The sequence below is a fragment of the Macadamia integrifolia genome, unplaced genomic scaffold (genome assembly GCF_013358625.1).
Source record: "Macadamia integrifolia cultivar HAES 741 unplaced genomic scaffold, SCU_Mint_v3 scaffold_56A, whole genome shotgun sequence".
NCBI classification, from domain to species: domain Eukaryota; kingdom Viridiplantae; phylum Streptophyta; class Magnoliopsida; order Proteales; family Proteaceae; genus Macadamia; species Macadamia integrifolia.
In genome coordinates, this window is record NW_024870669.1 from 86,957 (window position 1) to 109,658 (window position 22,702).

The 22,702-nt window shown below is 37.4% G+C and overlaps 1 protein-coding gene across 1 annotated transcript; it reads right to left on the reverse strand.

Moving 5' to 3' along the window:
• Positions 1–1,998: 1,998 nt before the first annotated feature.
• LOC122071687 (RNA-binding protein 208-like) lies at positions 1,999–21,158 on the reverse strand. The gene is made up of 12 exons (XM_042636077.1): positions 20,632–21,158; positions 19,296–19,357; positions 18,828–18,930; positions 9,070–9,146; positions 8,576–8,637; positions 8,388–8,475; positions 8,135–8,210; positions 6,223–6,253; positions 5,982–6,101; positions 5,064–5,149; positions 4,741–4,914; positions 1,999–2,821 (listed from the first exon to the last, which is right to left on the reverse strand). The coding sequence occupies exons 1-12, from the start codon at positions 20,737–20,739 to the stop codon at positions 2,501–2,503; spliced, it is 1,308 nt and encodes a 435-aa protein (XP_042492011.1). The 5' UTR covers positions 20,740–21,158; the 3' UTR covers positions 1,999–2,500.
• Between the last annotated feature and the right edge of the window lie 1,544 nt (positions 21,159–22,702).

Genomic DNA, 22,702 nt, shown 5'->3' on the forward strand with positions numbered 1-22,702 from the left:
TTAGGACAACCTTTGGGCCTTGAGGTGTGGTTCCTACACCCCATGATTTTTGTAGTGCAACCTAGAGGAAGTGTGAATGTCACTACCAAAAATAAAAATAAAAAATAAAATAAGTGCGACTGCACTAGGCCTAGTGTTGAGTGTCAATTGATTGAAGTCTCCATCAGCAACTAATTAAATATGAATGAAACACTTTCGAATCCATTGGATGGATCTCTTGGTGGGTTATGTTGTTGCCGCGATAATTTGGTTGTAGTGCTATATGATTAATTAGTCTCACCTTGTTCGACTCCCAATTGGATGAAGTCTTTATCAGCAATGGAGAATGAGGTAACACATGATGTGTCTTCTATTATAAAAGGTTAGGTTACATCTGGTATGATTTCTTGAATACATTATCAATCAAGAGTGTATACCAAACGCAGCCTAACACTTTTTTTCGCTTTGAAAAATGAACCGTCTAACTGAACTCCCTATATATAATAAGATTTAAAAAATCTAATTAGAATGGGATTCAGTTCCTCTCCAACCAGATGGACCAACAAGACACAAAATAGGAGAGAGAAAGCAAAACCCCCTGTTTCTCTCTCCTATTTTGATAATGCGATGGGTTTTCAGAACCCCTTCCACCTGAAGTGCACTTATATCATTTTTTTTTTCCATTTCTACAAGAAATTATATTAATCTAAAGTGGAGGTTGCAGAACAGCAACAGCGTCCCAGTTTCTCAAAAATTTCTTACACCTTGCACATGTGGGCGTCTCATGCACCAAGTACATGTCTTTAGTAATTTCTTAAATCCACTCTGTCATGAAAATTGTGAGTGGCTAACCAAGTCAAAATAATCAACAAGTCCACATATGAGCATGGGATTTTTGGTGCCCTTCTGAAATCTCATAACGTTTCTCGTCGTTCTCCAATATGGATTCATGGATTTTTTACTTTTATTTTTTTAAATATTCAAATACTCCCAATGCATGGCAATATCAGATGAATGGACCTTAGCACATAATAATCTGCTTGTACATGGTACACTCTATACTTCTTATTATTTCCAAATCACCCACCGAACATTGTTCCAAACAAAGTTCAGTCACATTAAATTATAGATGTTGCACCATCTAAATCATTCGAAGATTTTATGGATATAAATCCTTAAGCTATGTTTGGTTGTAAAAAGAATTAAAGGGATAGGAAGTGAAATTTTCATACTTAAAAACGAAATATATGTAATTATTACCCATGTGACTTTAACATTAACTTCAAATCATTTCATATTTGATTATAAAATTTTACTTTACTTTGAAATTATAAAATTTTACTTTACTTTGCATCCAAAACCCTTCGCTATAATATGTAAAATAAAAATGACATATAAAATATATCATTACTAAATAAGTTAAAACAATTAAGTAGTCTATACAATCACATAGGATAATGATTATAAATATTTCTTTTTAAAATATAAAAATTTCACTTCCCTTCCCTGTAAATTTCTTTTTAAAATATAAAAATTTCACTTCCCTTCCCTGCAACCAAACGGCCCCTTAAGAAAATTCCTATAGAACTAGTCCTAGTGAATCTTTATGCCTATATCCACAATTATTGAATCAGAAAATCTAGTCTTTTATATAACCGGTGTCACTGCTCACCAAGAGAATAATGAAACTACTTCTCTAAGTTTTAATATAGCTACATTAATCTACACGATTCTCCACAAATCCAAAGGAAGTAATCGTTTGAAGTTTAAGAAGTAATCATTTGATCAAACTTCAAGTACCAACAAACAATACCAAAAATTTTGTAATATTCCCTTAACATTCCAAATAGAGCACCTAAACACTTTATAATTACTATTTCCAAACGTATGATAAGTGTAGGGTGTTGGTGGGTGGATTGGATGCTCAATCTCTCTACATGGGTGGGTGGGTTGGTGCCATGACTCAGCATGACAAGAACACACGTTCAAGATTCCTGGCATTAGTTGAAATGAACAAAATGAAACGAAAACAAAACTATCATAGAAGCAATAAGAAAAGGGAAAAGTTTTCCTACACAGCAGATGCAGAAAAAGTACAGCCATCAATGGTCATAAATGTCTACCCCTATTGTAAAAGGTCGAGATACCCCTGCATTGTTCTCCGATACCCTATGGAGACCATCCAATCTCCTCTGTCACGGTATTCTCCCTCAACGGTGACCAAAGGAAAACCATCCTCATAAGCAAAACACCCAACCTTTACATGGTCAACAAAAAAAAAAAAAAACATCCAAGAAAGTGAAGAAAAACAACCATGAAACAGCAGTTGTCAGACCTGAGAGTAAATATTACAGCACCCAGCCTTTACATGGTTAACTCTAGGTCCAAGAGATACAAACGCATGTAGATATTTTTAAAACATACATAAAAGTTGAAAACAAAATGAAGAAAATTCTGGCAAAGATAGCAAGTTCAAAAGCACCGAGAAGGCGTGAACACTCATGCCTGCCTCCTCATGATGTCAGTGGTAATACATGAGCTGCTGACCTGACGAGTTGTTTGGGTAACCATCATACATACCCTGTGATCCACCTGAGCTCAGACCCATCGAAGCTTGAGTTGCAGCAAGACCATGCTGCCCAGCCATCTGCACAAGAGCCTGCCCTGACATACCAGACCCAGCAACCTGGCTCAAAGCAAGCTGACGCTGATAAGCCAACAACTCTGCTGGTGAGTAGCCCTGGTTCATTCCAGGAGTCGTGAGGATCTGGAAGGGAGGTACTGGAGGTGGCAGTGGGTTTGACGCGGTCCCTGGAGGAGTCGGCTTGCTACCCCATGAGCACTGCATTCACAAACATTTTTTTTTTATTTTCTTAATATTGCGTAAAAATGCATCTGGGAATACATGTAATGGGATGCATCTGATTCAAGACCAGATCTGATATGGATCCACATCTATTTCAACTGGCTTCAGATTTCAAATATCAAAGAAAGGTCGGTTAAGGAATTTTTTCCAGTAACATATCTAATAGAAAGAAAAAAAAGAGGTATAGCACCAGCTGAGTCTACGATCTTCATTTGAAGCCGGTGGGACATGAAACATGCCATGGTTGATCCAACGTAAAGGTCAAAGTGTACCATAAGACCAGTCCCATCAAACTCCAAACCTTTCTGATCCATCTAGGAACAAAGGACAAATATGGATTCTCCAAGCCTTTTTTGTGCAAGATTTGTATCCAATCCAGAATCAAACTCTTCCATGCCATATCCAGGATGCTACATGAGTGATGACTAGATAACAAATAAGGTGAAGCTCATCAGATAATTGTAATCAACCCCATGTGTTTCCATCTGCGTATATGAACGCAGTAAGGTTGGATGATTGGGGTCATTAGTTTAAAATGAGTATCATCTTCTAGAAAGCAACAATATAAACATTTCCCCACCACCACTTTATTTATCCTGATAGCAACAATAAAAAACTATAGAATACAAGTTACCTCGGTGGTACCCCTGCCAGTGGGAAGCAGGGGTCCCCAGAGGTCATGGGATTGAACTCTTGTTTCACCAAATGGGGGGTTGGGGGAAGGGGTTAATAGGTTGTAGTTAAGGGCCCGTTTGATAACGTTTCAAGAAACACGTTGCTGCCACTTCTGTGTCAAGAAACGACAAAAACGGAACAAAAAGCATTAGACAAACTCGTTCCGTTTCTCCTGTTTTCATAAATAGAAATCAAAATTTGTGGTGATTTCTGTTCCTAGAAACGGACATGACGAAACAAGTATGACTTGTATCGCCATTTCTGGGAACAGCTTTGGTGCTCAAAAATCGTGAAATCCCGCAAACCCTTCGTCGTATGCGAGTGATGTCCCGCAAACCCTTCGTCGTCAATGGATTGAGTCAAGACACCAACGACCTCTTCTTCTCGGCTGGGTTTTGGAGGCGAAGGCAGAGGTTCAGACCGAGCCTGGCCATTGGTACTGGGCGCTGCGGCACTCATTGCAGTTCCCTCCGTCTCCCTCCTCTTCTTAACCAATTGATCTCTATCAGTCGACACTGGCATTTCCTCACTCTCATGCTCACCATTTGCAGCTAGAGGCGCCCGAGCTCGACCGGATTCGAGATCCACTTGTGGCTCCGCCTCCTTAGATTTTGGAACTGGAATAATCTGACTAGAATCACTCGCATTCGTCTCACCAGAGAACCTCGCTCTGAATCCAATCCTCTTGGCCCATGACGACGGCATTGCAGTGGCCTCGGGTGCCAACGGCCATGGTCCCGGCCTCGGTCGTTTTGTTGGCTCAGAGCTCGCCATTTAAAAGCTACTTCACTGGATAACAAATGCATAAAATGCATGTAGATCTGATCTCTATCAACTAGTATTTAGGGTTCTCGAGAGATGTTTCCAAACCAGTATACTGAGCTTGTTAGCTTAGCTGCTTAGGGTTTCGAGAAAGGAAGGGGGTGAATTTCTGGGCAAGCTGCTACTTTCAGTGCCCAGAGAGAGAGAGAGAGAGAATGGTGTGCAAGTTGGAATGGAGAAAAGCCAAAATGTTGAACAAGAGTTTTATTCAAATCAATTATCAAACACCTTCTTTTCCGTTTCTGTTTCCAGAAACGGCAATTTCCGTTTCTGCCGTTTCTTGAAACAGAAACGGCAGAAACGTTATCAAACAGGCCCTAAATATAATATAACTTTCCTGTATCCCCCAAAAAAAAGATACAATAATGGAAAACATCCTTAAATAGAGGCTTGGGTACCTTCATGGACTTTCCACAAACTATCTTCCCATTGGCCATCTGAATGGCCAAAGCTGCTTCCTCATGTGTATGGTACCTTACAAATCCAAACCCTTTATCCCTTTGGACTCGTACTTCCTCAATAACCCCAGCTCCAAGAGCATGAAACTGACGATGAAGTTCAGTTTGAGTTACCTGGGAATGGATGCAGTTATTCTTTAGCAAAAGAATAGAAAAGAAAAGCTAAAAAATTCAGTTGTGAAAATAGAAACGTTATGCTAAAGATACAAGTACCACATAACATTAGACATGCTTTCCTCTGCTTTCTTTTTTACTTTACATACCTCATGAGCAAGGTTGCCAACATAGACAGTAGTGTATGATGGATTGTTTTCTGGTGCCTCCTCATTGGTGTTCTCCATACCACCATCTACAATTAATAGACAAAATAATCAGTCAGCCCATGTAACTTGCAGGCTAGTCTCACTTCATGGCTATGTTAACTCCATCTAGTAACTAAGAATGTCTTCAATCTAAGTCTACTATGCTTTTTCTACTTCACATTTAAAAATTCGTAACTGTTTATAACCTGGAGGTGTCGACTGATTCTCCATCTAAATAACAAATCTAACAAATATGAGACAATAAATAGCTTCCTCTTTGAATCATGTCAAAAGTCATTGCATAAAATCTCCTACAACAGTTCCATGTTCTCTAAGAGAAGGCTGAATGGTCAAAACAATTTTCTGTGGCAACAAGGGGATGAGATGCATGGAACGTATTGGAAATGAACCTCCTGCCTAGCAAAATCAGACACCTTAACCTGACAGAGCAGATGCACCTCCTGACTTGCAAAATCAGACAACTTAACCTGACAGAATAGATACAAAATCCTCTCCAAGGCATTCAATGATTGTTATCATCTCCTCACGCTTAACTCCTAACCTAGACACATATAGCATGGGTTTCCTCTTAACCCCAGTCAAGGCAATTGCAATGTTGCAAGGAACCGTAGACGTCTGACAAAGCATTTGGGACTCAAACCAAAATACCACTCATTAGGCCTCCCCGACATATATTCATCCAAACAAGTGTTCTTAGATGCAATCATTGCTTTAAAGTGCTTTACACAGCTGCATTTAGAACGATGCATCACCTTGCAAGAACTAATATTATTGCAAGATCAAGCACTCAATACCACAACAATGTTTATGCAGCACTTGTGGTGCTATTCTTAGCAGAATAAAAGTGAATAGACATACCTGAAGATCCATTTGTTAGAACAACTGCATTTTGGTTCTCATTATTCTGCTTCTCTTCAGGGAGGCCAGCTCCTTTAGTTGCCCAATTGCATCTTATTTGCCTATTCCCTAGCCATTTACCTGCGGAGATGGGGGAAGAGGTTTGAACCTGAGCAACACATCATGTAGCATTTTTCTATGCACCCTTAAAACTCATAGAAGAATTACATAAACTAAATTTGTGAATTGATGTATGGCTCACCAGTCATTTCATTTATAGCAATTTGTGCATCCTGCAAAACAGCCCCAAAACAAAGGCATTAATATTTCATGTTGTTCAGCAGAACTTTTACTATTTTCCAGCGTCGAGATGATGAAATAAATGCTAATGGCCCTTGGCTGGGCCAACTATTTGTTAGTACAAATTTCTTTCAAAAAAAAAAAAAAAAGGGGGTGAAAATCTGATTTCTCCAGCTCACTTCATTCTTTGACATCATTACCAACATGATTTTCAATGAGATGAGAAGGGATTTTAAAAGTTTCACCCACCACAATAGGTAACTCCTGAAAGATCCATTTTCTTTCATATTTTATCTACAATTTCAAATTAAATGCATGAAGAACTACACGAAAAATGGATGAGTTGATCAAAAGAAGATTTGGGGAAAACCCATTATTCCTAAAATTTAGATTTAGAAACTCTATCAATACTCTCAAGTTAATAATAGGCTGACATACAACCTGACTTAGGTCTCCAATTTTTTACCCCCTTTTTTTCTTTATAAAAAAATTAAGATGCAAAGAATAAATACAATTTTGAGGACAATGTCTACTTTTTCACAAATAAACAAGAAATTATATGAAATATGTAATATGTAATGCAACTATAAAGAAAAATAATTAAACAGTACTTTTTTGGGGATAATTAAACAGCACAGTACGTTCTACCAAAAACAAACAGCACAATACGTTATAATATTAATAATTAATTATTACGTCGTTTCATTCATATAATGATCCACTTAAATTTTCATTGACATTAATTGACAGTCTGTTATTTATGATTAAATCATTAAATGTATTGCTTTGGACCAAAAAATAATTGAAGGGATCTAATCCAAAACAGATGGTAATTGATAACAATGTAATCATGTATCCAGGTTATGATGTGTTTTTAACACTTATGTGTTGCATTTCTCTATTCCTCTCTTAGTCAAAACTGACATCCTCTCTTAGTTCAAGATTTCACCAAAATATTTCAACCAATACCGAAATTTTGGTCAAAACATGAACAATTTTGGCTGCAAGTTTTGGTGATGGTTTTCCAAAATTTAACAACTGCCTAGCGCCGTTGGTGAGCTATGGTGCGCAAAAATCCCATGCTCACTAGCTCTCGAGTTTGAGCCTCCTAGCTGTTATCTACTTCCCCTCCCTACCTACCCAAAGAATTGTAGTTTTACTTTGGAGCCTAGTTTGGTAGTATACGTTGTACACCACTGTATACACTCTCTAATAGGGCCTATTCCACACAACGTTTAGTACTAGAACACATATAATTCCGTTAAAACAACTTAAATATGCATTAGGAACGAACAAACATAAAATTGTAAACCATTTCATAAATCATACATCATACATGGTTTCCTCACAAAGAATAAAAAAATATGGTAATCAAGTCTACCCATATGCCCATCCTAGAGTCCTAGTACCACATCGAATTCTGTGCATGACCAAAACCACTAGTATGTTGTACAACGTCGATTTAGCAAAAAAAATGAGGTTTCTACCTCTTCTCTGTCGAAATTGATGAAACAAATGAAATGGTGAAATTTCGACCCACTTAGTTTGAAACTATGCTTGTAATGTTAAAGCATAGTAGCGTTTCAACCGAGAATCAACAGAACGAAATATCAAACCGAAATTTCGACCGAAAATTGGACATTTCCATGTATTATCGTGTACCATTTCGTTTCAACATCTGTCGAAAACCTAAATATTTTGCGAAATGTATATAACCATCCCCTAATGTTTCATAGCAAAATATGTAGACCTACCCAAAGTTTGACTAGAATTTTCTGACTTCAGCCCCAAAAAAAATATAAAAAAAAACCCTCATGGTGAAATTGGAACCTGAGGCTTCACATATGCAAAATTGACAAAGATAAGAATATCACCTGCTGATTACGGAAGGAAACAAAGCCAAATCCTCTAGAACGTGCAGTCTTATGATCCCACATAACCCTTGCATCTCTGCACAGTAAATTGATTAGTAACCATTCGCACTACATATTCCCCTAACAAAAAAGTAGATCCAAAGTACCTTGCTCCAAAAAAGAGAAACTTATGAAGTAACACTGCCCCGCATTTGGAAAATAAATAAAAAAATGCCTAATGAATGATAATACACACAAACATAAAGGAACTTACGAACAACTGGGATACACGGAAAAGCAGGCAAATAAAGTTGCATCAGTAACCTCTGGACTCAGATCACCCACGAAAACATTGAAGTGCGCTGATGACCATGAAGAAAAAATTAAAGGCCAGTTAAATAAGGCAGAAGGGGTGAAAGGGGGGCAGTGTATAAGCAATGAAACAATAGGGGAAAAAAACACCTGAAGTATCCTCTCTCTGCCCACTGGCGTATGCCCAGTTTACCTTAATTGCCTGACCATAACTGCAAATGAAATTATCAAAACTCAATTTAAGCCCATAACTAAACCACCACATGAAAATAAATATAAAAAACCCTGGTTGTACCACCAGCAATTGGTACTTTCTTTTGAACAAAAAAATTGAAACTATGTAGTCTCATAACTGCAGCAGTAAGATGCAAATTAAGCCAACTTGTAATGCACACTAGGAAAGAGCACCGAATGCACAAAGGCCATTGTCCCTGAACTATCTTTTCACAATAGAATTTGGCACCAGATCCTTCAAATGAAACTACACAATTTCTAGAATATCCAAATAGGGCCCCTAGCAACTTAAATAGATGGATAATAGCACCAATGCGGAAATTACCCCCACAAAAAGCAATATCAATTTTTAAAAAGCCCAAAACAGGGCCCTAGGGAAGGAAGCTAATACAATAGAGAGATAATCTTACAGTTGGCGTCCATGCAACGTCATTATTGCAAGAGCTGCAGACCTACGATCATGGTAGTCTACAAAGCCAAAAGATGACTGCAAAAGAAAAAAAGATGGAACAATCCAAGAGTCAAAAGAAGATAAACGCAAGGTGGAACTTTGCAATTCATAGACAACATGCACAAGATGAGCACTTATGATTGCAATCGTCATACTAACTATTTTTTGCTTAAATAAAACAGTCCACTAATAAAAACAAAAAAAAAACTCACCAAATGTACTAAAGACACAAAAATATAAATAAATAAAAGCAAACTGAAGTGCATAAAGACAAGTTGATGCAGTTACACGTAGAGATATTTAGAGTTTCTGGGTTATTTTTGTAATTTGCAATTTATTACTTCTATATTAGAATTAGCTATGAATAACATTGGTAGCAGTTGGTTTCAAAGTCAGTTTTAGAGTTTGTTTCAGTTTTAAAGTCCAGTTAGGAGTCTCTTGTTATTTTCTTTAAATGCATGGTTGTAACAAACAAAGGATAGATTTTTGGAACGGAATAGATTATAGTTTACCTTAGTTAGCTGTGGAGCCTTGCAACTGTTCCTTCGTTCATTCTTCTTTTATTTTCTAATCTTAAATGGCCATTTGTACAGAGGGGAGCTCCTCAATGATAAAACATATGCATGGCACACACTTCTAATATCTCTCACTAATCTTAGCCTCTTAATCAGAAAGGAAATTATAGTAGGGTCTCACAAATTCATACACAGAGAGCAAAAGATTTTATTAATGTACAAGACAAAACTATAGATGCAGCAGTCTACGCATATAGACATACAAAATTCTACTTAAGAAGAAAGAGTTTACATTATATTTTTCCCTGTTCTCCCCACCATTCACAAATTTTGAGAGCGCAAACAGTGTTGGTGCACATCTTCACATCCTTATGCTCGATAAAAATGAAGGCAATACTCCAAGACTTACAATAGCCTAATATTCTATAACAAATCCCTCTAAAACTATTCTTTAAAATAAAGGTTCCAGACCACATGAAATGGGGTTACCTCAACACATGAAGCAATTGACCATATACAATTAGAAAGGTAAAAAAATCAAGGAAGCCTCTCACCAAACAAACCTACCTCACCAAAGGTTATCAAAATCCTAATTGTATGATTTGTATCCCACCACCAACACTGACCCAAGATTGAGGTATTGGAAAAACTCTTAAAACAACACCATCATCACTAACAAACTCAGCCTTATACCAACTTAATGGGGTTGGCTACATGGATCCAATAAAAAAATAATAAAAGAATATGAAAAAATGAGAGTCAGAAGAAAGAGGCAACAGCCCAAGAAGTCAAGAGGTCTGAGCTAAGTGAGGTCGGTTACGTGGATCCTAGCCCTCCAATAGGCTCTATCAAAAGTCATAATTGGGACAAAACCTAGGCTGAGTTCTTCATCACTTCTTCTATGATCATTTTAGGTCTGCCCATAGCTCTTTTAGCTCCCTTCCAACTGTATAAGATCACTCCTCCTTACTAAGGCGTCCTCAGGCCTCCTCCAGACATGGCCATACCACCTCAAACGAATTTCATGAAGCTAATTGTTGATCGGGACAACTCTCAAATCAGCTCTAATATGTTCATTCCTTACTTTATCCTTCATAGTTTTGTCGTACTTCCATTTAACATCCTCATCTCAGCTACACTTAACTTCTCTAAATGTCACCTCTTAACTTCCCAACATTCCGCCCCATATATCATGGTTGGAACTACAACAATCCTCTAAAATTTTCCCTTAAGCTTTCAAGGGATATGCTAGTCACATAACACTCCAGAAGAATTCTCTTAAAGTTCTTCCAAATTTCCAATTCCCTTAGCACTGTATCCAAACCATCACCCTGCAACCCACATTTGATCAAAGCGGAATACCAAAAAGATCAGTCACTCAAAAGTCTACACAACTATTTTGAGGGTACACATGTTCATTAGAAAAATGTTGCATATCACAAGTCCCCTCCCCCACAGCTATGTACAATAACAAACCATTTCCAAGCTGATGAGATTTTCCCGTCACCAAGTCCAATTAGGAAGTTTAGCAAGATCTTTTCATTGTCTGCGGCCACTTTCTTTGCAAACGAAATTTGAGAAGAGATACAAGGTGAGATCAAGTAAGGAGCCTTTAATTAAGTGATTCTCCCAACAAGGCGGACATAGTTCCATTTCCAAAAAGCAAGAAATTCTGGGCTATTTTTGCGACGTCCGGCCCCATTAACCTTGACACAATATTGTCCTCTTTAGCCCATGGGCCTCGAGGCTTTATAATGCATTGTGCCATGTTAATGAGACTAGAGGTTATCAACTAACTCAGCAACCTTCCCCTAGGCAATGTGGGACAAAAGTTTGCACACCCTAACCGATCTCCCAAACCCCCTGACACTAAGCCATCTCTTAGTGGGGACCCCTCAACAATCTCCTAAGCGGATCCGGTACACTTGCCGTATCTTAGGTGTCACATCCTCCCACCATTTGGCCACAACCTCCCCATTGTATCCTAGCACGCTGTCAAGGTCTGCTCTAATACCACTTGTAATACCCCGGCCCCATTAACCTTGACACAATATTATCCTCTAGGTCCATAGGCCTCAATGCTTTAAAACATGTTGTGCCATTTTAAGGAGGCTAGAAGATATCAACTAGCCCAGCAACCTCCCCTTATACGATGTGGGACTAAAGTATGCACACCCTCACAGATCTCCCAAACCCCCTGGTACTAAATTGTTTCTTGGTGGGGACACTCAACGATCTCCCAGGCAGGTTCGATACACTAGAGATATCTTGAGTGCCACATTACTATACCATATATATGAAAACATAAGCATTTTAAAATTTAAAATATATATATATATCATAATTATCTGAAATTAAAAAAAGTTCCATCAAAACATAACATGAGTTCAAATATCCATAAATCAAGTTCCAATTAATTTGTTCCAGTAAGGTCCATAGTGTAGCACTACTAAAGATCCATATCACATAGCAAATCATAACACAATCACTGTTATGGGACTCAGGCTCTTGGCTCTCAGATCCAATAACGGGGTCCTATTGAGGAGAAACCACATTCCTTAACATCACGCTCTCGACTCACCCCCAGCCCACATACCCAAACACAATGGAAAAGTGAGCAGAAAGCTTGTCTCCCAAAACCAGACCATGTCCTTAGCATATCGCATTCGCCTCACTTTGAGCTCAACAATTCTATCACAACACATAACCACCTATTGGAAGGGTCGCAGCCCAACAGTATTCCATTCTATAATCTATAAAACAATAGCTCTCATATTGGTTTTAAAAAAAAAAACCACAATTTATGCATTTCTTCCAAATAAATCCAACCATTAGGGGCGTCAACCGGCCGGGCTTACCAGGCTTGACCACTTTCAAGCCATGCACCGTGAATGCCTATTTAGCTAAACGGGCTTAGCTTTAGTGGGCATAGTATTGTTTATAATCGGGCCAATCGATCTCGAGTAATAATTGGGCTGCCATAAATGGGCCTTAACCAGGCTTTAGCTAGGCTACGAATTTGTTTAACTCTAAACAGGTGTTAAACGAGCATTCCCAACGACTAATGCAAGAGTCGGAGAACTCAAGCTTCTTCCAATGAGGGCATAGTTCTGCATCAAGCATCATCTGCAAACCCACAATTAATTCACCACCACAATCACATAATTTCTTCTTCTTTTTTTCCTTTTTTTCTCATTCCTTTTTTTTTTTTTTTTTTTGGTTAAAGACGTCTAATTCATTAATCAATCTCTTGTTCATCTTAAAAATTGGAGCAAACCCACTTAAGCCATTAATGTTAGTGAGTGTTGCTGTTTCAGGAGCTGTTGTCCTTTGATTGAAAGATAAAAGAAAAAATCACAATTGAAAATAAAAACAGAGACTGAGAGGAAGAAGAGGAGCAGAGTTAGTGATGACGCCAGATTACATGTTGCAGCAGCAGCCGGATGGCATGATCCAGACCTTACTTCCCATCCCAAAACCCTCGGCAGCCTCTTCGCCCGAGAGGCTGAGATGCCGGATTGCATGCTGTAGTGGGGGCAAGTTGTATCATCAGACCTTGCAGTGGTTGCACATTCCAGTGATGCCAAGTTTATCTTCAACCAAATGATTCTCTAAAAACATCGTAGGGTGTCCCTAAGATTAGTAACTAGGTCTCTCTACCCTCACTGAACAAGAAGTATCATCAGTTCATTAGAAGTGTGACACCTGCAGTACCAGTCCAACCTTGATCAACTTCCCAACTCCAGCAAGCTGGCTCTATCATAGCAGCTACAAAACACATCAACAACCATGAAGAGAAATGGGGAGAAGGACCAATAGACCTTAATCCTTTTCTTTTAGCAAGGAAATGTCTGGGTTCCCCCTCTTTTGAGTGTTGGAACTATACCTGCAATCCACTTCCTCCCCTAACATTTGCAGTTTAATGTGCATCTTAATCGCTGCTACGACACAGTAGACTAGCTCATAATTCAGTCCCATATGAAAAACCCAAGCTTTAAACCGAACATGATGAATGATGATTGACCTAACCATACCAATCATATCCCTTCCTCATTGCCTAGATCTTGAAACATTAATTTTTATTCAATTGATCACTTCACAAGCCTGAGGTTTAAGAAGAAACCAGGATAATCCACATCTTGCTAATATATTATCATATTCTGAATCAGATCTCTCTAGTTTTCTTGATACATTTGAATTTTGGAAGTGGTGAAAAGCACCAAAATTGGAGCCCTCTATGACACAAAGGTTGAAAGAAAAATACGTAAATGCAATTTAACCAACAATATGTGTTAATGTCAAATGATATGCAATCAATCCCTTCAAAGGTCAGAAATTTCATCAAAATTATATTTGTTTAATCTAGGGATCTGCAAAAAAAGAAACATGGTGTAAGAACTCAGTGATATCTCGCTATTTGTAAATGGCGAGACAAGATGAGAGGTGATATGTAAAAAGTGCAATATCTCGGTCGAGATCTCAGTGAATATCTCGGTCTAGACTCGTCTCGAGACCAAATCACATGGGGTTTATACAGAATTTTCAACCCACAACTAAACCCAACTAGACATAACTCGACAAACCTCACCTATCACGCCCTGATGTGAAGAGAAAATGAACTTTTGGTGGATTTCTTGCCAAATTTCTCCTCTACAGTGTAGATTAACAACTTCAACACTTGGAAATTGGAGATTATCGTTTTATCTATCAACCTTGAGAGATCCTTTTCTTCTCAAGAGCAATTTTAGGTAAAAACTTCTCAAAACCGTTTTTTCGTAGAAACATAGTCAATAGTTGTTTGTTTTTATTGTGGAATAGCCTAGGGTGAAGGGCCCGAAGACTATTTACATAAGGTATTAATGTAGGCTAGGATAGGGGTCTAACCAAGTCTCAACTTCAGGATCTTTTAAACCAAATAACAACCAATAATCACCCAAAATTAGGCAGCAAACAACAGTCCAGAACTAAGAGTCGAACAGCCCTTGTAAATCAGAAATTTCAAACCAGAATCTGGAGCTTCTGAAATCAGAGATTACACCAACAAATGGACTAACCAGCAGCAGGTATAGAGTATTTAATAAGCCACAATCAGAAACAAATGCCACAGGAACAGGTAAGTCAAACCAGATCTGAAATCTGGGCAGAAACACAATCGGCCAGAAGTATTTAACACCTCAGATCAGAGTCATCAGACAAACCCATGGTCTGATTGGTCCCAAATTAAGGTCGAACCTCCCTCTTAATAAACCCAACAATCAATCAAAAGAGGAGGGCCATCAGTTGGCTGGATCTTCAGAACAATATAGGGGTAGCAGGACAGAAACTTGAGATTTCCAGAACCAGAAATCAAAAGCAGTTCAGATCCCTTACCTAGTTTGAAGAAGCTTGCAATTAACTTTGAAAAGAAAGAAAGAATAGTTGAAGAGACCTCTTGGACTTCACGTCACAAAGAGTCAATTGGATCAAACACCAATTCCTTCAGCCTTGATCAAACACAAGACAACTCTTCATGAAGAAGACAATAGCAACAGCCATTATTTTTTTATCAAAATCATTCTAGGCTTTTAGGAGCCTCCTCTTCTTTATTTATAATGTTAATGGGGGAGAGAATTACAAAATATAAGGTTCCTCAAAAAGGAAACCAAATATTCTCCTAATACAATAGTTACCAAAAACTGAAATTAGAAACTAACTAAAATTAAAAACTAGTTGAAAAAAGAAACTAACTACTAATGACTTGACTCAATTAATAACTTGACTCCTAATTTTAACTCAAATCAAGCCCAACTAAAAAGGAAACTAATGAAAATGGAAACTAACTAATAATGCCGTACTCAATCTTAGAGCCCCCCTTTTAGACCCATAAAAATGATCTATTACACTCAAAATACATGGGATCAAAGGCCCAACATGTATAGAACCCAACCCTAGGCTTATTCCTAGTAAAACAAGCCTATTTTAGTAATTAATCTACATCAACTCTCCCCAGCTTGAAAAAATTCGTCCTCGAATTTTGCAGTGATAAGGGAGAAACAACATGTGCGTAGCAGCTTTAACCATTCCCAAACAAAATTCTGGTTGCTTGTAGACTTTTGGAAGGTAATCTTCAAGGTGTGGAGCTTTCTCTTCAAAGAACCATGATGGCATAACAAACTCTATATGCTCAACCTCTGAATCAATACCAACTGTGAATGTCGTGTGCATAGAGTCGTCAATGTTGGTAACCTTCTCATCAAGGATTGGAACAAACGCTTCCTTTTCATCATGACTCTCAAAGACTTGTTGTGGAGTTCTTTCAATCACTACCTCATCTTCCACATCTTTAGTCTTGTCTATTATGCTCCCTTCAATGTAGAATCCTTCACTGGAGTCTTCTTCCATGGTTTCAGTCTTTGAAGCTTCAAGAACCATCTCTTCAATGTGAACCTTAACTTCAAGTTCTTTTGGTTTGAATAGAGGTATCTTCACATCACATAGAGGAGTTGTGGTTCTTGGGGGTGCTAAAGTGTTAGGTTTAGTGGTTGAAAAAATTTTCTTGACCTCCCCAGCTTGGTAACTAAACCTTCTACCTGGCTGTGCCATAAGTTCCTCTGCTCGGAGAGCTTGTCAAAGCAATCTCTCACTGTATACACATCAGCAACACCAATTTCTCTCTTAATTTCACCTCGTAATCCCAGTCGAAACTGAGAAAGTAATTGCCTCTCATTCTCCCTAATGCCTCTGCAAGAATAAAGTGCATCAAACTTATTCATATACTCCACCACAGTCATATTTCCCTGACGAAGAGAGTTTAGCTGGTCTTGTATACGAGCTCTGAAATTACGTGGCAAGTACTTATCAGATAGTTCTTGTTTCATCTCTTCCCATGTAGTAGGTTCTCTACCACGGTCCTCCAGTTCATACTCATAGGTTCTCCACCAATCACGGGCAACCTCAACTAGTTTGGCACGAGCTAGTTTCATCTTTCGTTCCTCAGGTAACTCATAATAGTCAAAATAGTCGTCTAGTGCGACTACCCAATCATAGAACAATTGGGGGTCATATCTCCCATCAAACTCCTTCAGATCAAGCTTGACCTACTGTGAATCTCCAGAATACCTCTGTTGCACGGGACACTCAGTCTCAAAATATCCTCTTACATGCTCTTCAAAAGTAGGTTGTGCTACCGGAACCCTTTGTGGTGCTCTCAGATTAGGGCTTACTCTCCTGTTAGTCAACTGAGCAACTACATTCAATGGGGTTTCTACTTCGGGTGTTGTACGTGAATCGCTAGTAGGCGGTTGTGGTGAGGTCTCTTCATTTAACAACCTGGCATCCAATTCAGCCTTCAATTCAGTTTTTCATTTTTGTAGAAACTCCATAATAGAAGCTAGGATGGGGGTGTTGTTCTCAGTCATGCTCTGATACCACTTAATGTAGGCTAAGATAGGGGTCTAACCAAGTCTCAGCTTCAGGATCTTTTAAACCAAAGAACAACCAATAATCACCCAAAATTAAGCAGCAAACAACAGTCCAGAACTAAGAGTCGAACAGCCCTTGTAAATCAGAATTTTCAAACCAGAATCTGGAGTTTCTAAAATCAGAGATTACACCAACAAATGGACTAACCAGCAGAAGGTATAGATTATTTAATAAGCCACAATCAGGAACAAATGCCACAGAAACAGGTAAGTCAAACCAGATCTGAAATCTGGGCAGAAACACAGTCGGCCAGAAGTATTTAACACCTCAGATCAGACAAACCCATGGTCTGATTGGTCCCAAATTAAGGTCAAACCTCCCTCTTAATAAACCCAACAATCAATCAAAAGGGGAGGGCCATCGGTAGGCTGGATCTTCAGAACAATATAGGGGTAGCAGGACAGAAACTTGAGATTTCCAGAACCAAAAATCAAAAGCAGTTCAAATCCCATACCTAGTTTGAAGAACCTTGCTATTAACTTTGAAAAGAAAGAAAGAATAGTTGAAGAGACCTCTTGGACTTCACGCCGCAAAGAGTCGATTTGATCAAACACCAATTCCTTCAGCCTTGATCAAACACAAGACAACTCTTCATGAAGAAGACAATAGCAACAGCCATTATTTTTTTATCAAAATCATTCTAGGCTTTTAGGAACCTCCTCTTCTTTATTTATAATGTTAATGGGGGAGGGAATTACAAAATAGAAGGTTACTCAAAAAGGAAACCAAATATTCTCCTAATACAATAGTTAGCAAAAACTGAAATTAGAAACTAGTTGAAAAAGGAAACTAACTACTAATGACTTGACTCAATTAATAACTTGACTCCTAATTTTAACTCAAATCAAGCCCAACTAAAAAGGAAACTAATGAAAATGGAAACTAACTAATAATCCCGTACTCAATCTTAGAGCCCCCTTTTAGACCCATAAAAATAATCTATTACACTCAAAATACATGGGATCAAAGGCCCAACATGTATAGAACCCAACTCTAGGCTTATTCCTAGTAAAACAAGCCTATTTTGGTAATTAATCTGCATCAGGTATGAAGTCAGAGTACCATTTTGGGTTTGATTTTTAAAAATTGATGTTTGCACTGTGTTTAGAAGGCCTAAAATAGGGCAAATGACAAGTTTTAGGGGCTACAAACACCATATGGCCATTCAGACCAACCACCGAGTTGACCGGAAAAAAATACAAAATCTCAGCAAAATCTCGCCATATCTCAATTTTTTTGTTTAGCGAGATTAAGGGTGAAATCGAGATCTTAAACCTTGGTCTACATCTACCAAATTCAAAGATACGGGGTTTAGCAGAATCTTTACATACTAAGTTTACTTGATGGAAGGAAGTCAATTAAGTCTTACAATTATTAGGGTTTAAGAATACTTGAGCACCTAACAAGCTAGAACTAGAATAATGAGACAGCCAATCCAGTAATTTACCAATTAAATTAATGGTTCTAAAAATTGGGGAAGGGTTCTCTGAACATGAGGCATAGGATAACATTGGATTTTTTTTTTCACCTTTAAAGGTGAGAGAAAAAATCAAATATGTTCATTCCCTATGCCTCATGTTTAGAGAGTCTTTTCCCTTAAAAATTACCAGTACTAATCAAAATATTTAAGCAACGCAACTGCTAAGTGAATGGCTTCAACATTTCATGAGATTAAATAGAAGTAAATTATAAGCAAACTAAAACAGCAACTCAATGGGCTTCAGTAATTACTGAATCGAACCTTCTCTTTTCTAATGAGCTTGCATCCTTCAAGAGGTCCAGTACTACCGAAAACCTCAGCAAGAAGGCTTTCGGTGACATTGACATGGATATTTCCTACATACCTGAAAAGCAAACACTATCAGATCTAATCAACAGAAAAAACACCAAGAATGTCAACCACATAGCTGAGAAAATTAAAGATACGCCATGTTATTTAACACTCCCAGACTGCATGTTAATTAATCAATGGCTTAAGAAGCCACAGAATAAATGGGTATGAAACAGAAAAACTAGAAAGCAGAATAGCCCATTCTTGGACAAGAAGTCTTAGAAAGAAATGACAGTAAAAAATACTCTCAAGCAATCTCTTAGAACAATGTGTTCAAAACCCACAGCCCAAAAGCATAGAGAGAAAAAGAAGGTAAAAGAAAAAAAAAACCCAAGAACAGCCTCTCCCTAAATGAAGAAAATGTTACATAGCACTCACACACTGCGGCATGAAGATGAATCAAACCCAGGAGGCAGATTTCCACTTGGAACCGGATCCATCTGCAAAATGTAAAAGTAAAAAAGAAGAAACCAAAAGAAAATAATCCTAATAAACCTAAAGAGGATGCCCTAAAAAGTCCAAACAAATATCCAAAAAACAAAAAGTAGGTCCTATGAATAATAAAAGATTCTAGCCAAGATCCCATGCCCTAAAGCTAGCAAAGAAGAGAAATAATGAGCTGCAGTAGCTCAAAGAAAAGTTAAATGAATCCTAATGCAATATGAAGCAGAAAATACTAGACCAATTTAAAATGTTATGATAAGATAAATATGAAATAAAAATCTGACCCAAAAGAGAAACAATCTAAAACCAAAAGGGGACAAATCAAAGACCTTCACTGCTAGATCCATTAATAATCATTCCACCAAACCAAACATGTAATGGATGAGCATTTGATATCATGCAGTACGTAACACTGGACACCCTTGTCATTTAGCCACATGAGATAGTCTCATAAAGAAACCTTGACCAGATCTTACATGAGAAACACAAAATGTCATTTGATTTAAGGGTCATAAAGCCAACATGGAGATAACTTGAATACTAGTTTGGATTCATCAGATGTGTAGGTTCCAACAAACATGCAAAACATACAGAATATTAGCATCTATATCCCACTGCCATTGCAGCTCCATGTGTGGGGTAGCTAAGGTGTTCTGTCCTTTTCCCTATTGCGGTAAGCATTTAAAATTACACGAAGTGTAATAGCATGTCGGGCAAAGTAATCTGAATAATCAACAAAGGGCTAAAAACCTGAAGCAATAAGAACTCTCCAAACGCATATAGGTTAAAATAGACATGTAAATCAGAGCCAGACAAGCACAATGTGTGAAAAATATAGCAATACATTTTAGTTAAAAAAAAAAAAAAAAAACCCTAATAAAATGACATTGTGAAAAGCAGGAAAAATAATCAGTTTCCAGAGACAATCTTCCCAACAAAAAATGCATTACGAAAGTAAGAGTTTTTCTCAAAATCAAACAACCAAGATAATCACCATTAAAAAGGAAAGGATGCAGATAACCCAACCCCACCCTACCCCACCCCTTAAAAAAAAAAAAAAAAAAAATAGGGAAAAAGGAAATTGAATAAATCGAATCCTCTCAAAACAAGCCCTTTAAACTGCAGATGTACTGAAAAAGAAGCTATTCCCATCAAACCCACAACGATATATTTTTTTTTATTCCATTAAAATAAAATAAAAACAGAAACAGACTCATTTACAGGGAAAAGGGTCGTAATAGGAAAATAAAAGAGAACTAAAAGACCAAACCTGCGACATAGCAGCAGCGAGTACGCCTGGGTGGTATAGCTGCTGCTGCTGCTGAAGCAACGCTTGTTGCATCATGGCTTGTTGCTGCTGCTTCAATCTCTGCTGCATTTTCCAAAGTCCCCTCTCCCAATGATACCAAACCGCTTAAAAATGTCAAAAAGAGGAGAGGAACAGGAAATCTAAGAGCAGAAAACCCAGAAATTGTGACCTAATCCAACTCTATTTCCTAATTCAATTTTATCAAAAGAATAATCAAACAGTTTCAAGTTTCTACCAAACCAAACTCCCCAAAAGGAAGAAAGGGCAGCAAGGAAGAAGATGAGAGAAACAAAGATTTTCACAGATCCTCTACTTATGATGGGAGAGATCTCTCAAGGAATTGTTGTGATAGGCAACGAGAGATTTCGAAATCAAAAGTTTAGAGGAAGAAAATAAGCCCAAGAAATCAGGGCTCGCTCTCTCTCTCTCTCTCTCTCTCTCTCTCTCTCACGCGTTGAGAGACTGCAATTTTCTGAGTGAGTCGAACAAAGAAACAAATATAAGGAAAAAAGTACTTTCGAACGTATTTATTGTTGGGAAGAGGGATAGAAATATTTACAATAAAAAAATTCTGGGGGTAAGGAAACAAAATAAAATTGGAGTTTTCCCTTTCGAAATGACCCCTATATCCTATATCCTGTATGATACTTATCTTTTGTTTTTTCTTTCCATTCTTGTTTTTAAGGGGTAGCACCGTAGCAGTATGACACTTATCATGTGCCCTTATTATTGATGTTCAATGTCTATTGGTACATCGATGGCATATCTATTCATTCATATCGTTTGATAATATTTTGTTTCTGTTGTTTCTGCATTTTCTTGTTCTCATAAACGAGAAACAACCTAAAAAATGTTTGATAAAGTTATTCTTTTTCACCCGTTTCTAGGAACATAAATCAAAATTTATGCTTATTTACAATTATAAAAACGACTTTGAAGAAACAAGTCAGACTTATTTCATCATTTTTATAAAAGAAATTAAAAGAAATAAAATGCTATTGTGCCTGATAAATCTCTCAACTATTTAAATCTAAAAATAGGCAACTGAACTCTCTCTCCCTTTTGGGCATCTGATGATACTATTAGATTTTTTAATGGCATTATGTTTGTAAAAAAATTTCGAGAAATAAGTTTATCAAATACCAAAAAATCCGTTTATGATTCTAGAAATGTGAAAAGTTATTTTTGCTGTTTCTAGACACAAAAACATTATTTTTAAGCATTGTTTGACAACGTTCTGTTTTCTGCCGTTTCTAAGTTTTTTTATTCCCATAAATGGAGAAACAGCCTAAAAAACGTTTGATAAAATTGTTCTGTTTCACCCATTTCTAAAAACATAAATCAAAATTTATGCCTATTTACAATTCTAGAAAAAACTTTAACTTGTTTCAGCGTTTCTAAAAACGAATTAAAGATAAGAAAAAGGTTGTTATGCCCGATAAATTTCTCAACTATTTAAACCTAAAAAGAGGCAACCGAACCCTCTCTTCTTTTTGGGCATCCGATGATACTATTGGGTTTTTTAGTGGCATTATGTTTGAAAAAACGTTTTGAGAAACATGTTTATCAAACACCAAAAAATCCGTTTTTATTTCTAAAAACGTGAAAAGCCGTTTCTGCTGTTTCTAGACACTATATAATCTAGTATCTACCCATATTACAATATCCTTCTAGAGATTATAAACTTTAAGACATTTCATAAGTGACCAAATAGATAACAGAACATTAATAAATAACTCTAAAGATATCAAACTTGGAGACTTGCATCAAACAATTGACAATATCAAAGTTTTTTTTTTTTTTTTTTTTTTTCGAAAAAATATAAGAGTTGACTATGCACAATAAAAGGTGAAAGTTATAAAAACCTATCAATTGGGACAAGACTATGATTGTTGTAATTACAATAATTAGATGGATTAAACAACCATCACATATAAGAATAGAGTGATCCCCCATTGGATGGAGCCTGATATTTGGTGAGAGACGGTCCAATTTGAGATGATAGAGAAGAGTTAGAAAATAAGGATAATCT

Bases quoted from the DNA above. Each gene is read 5' to 3' on its own strand.
- LOC122071687 (XM_042636077.1), bottom strand. From the start codon at position 20,739: ATGCAGCAGAGATTGAAGCAGCAGCAACAAGCCATGATGCAACAAGCG. The intron at 18,931-19,295 runs GTGAGTGCTATG...TTTGCTTTTCAG, and splicing joins TCATCTTCATGCCGCAGTGT to GTATGTAGGAAATATCCATG. The intron at 2,822-4,740 runs GTACCCAAGCCT...TTGTGAATGCAG, and splicing joins TTTGTGGAAAGTCCATGAAG to TGCTCATGGGGTAGCAAGCC.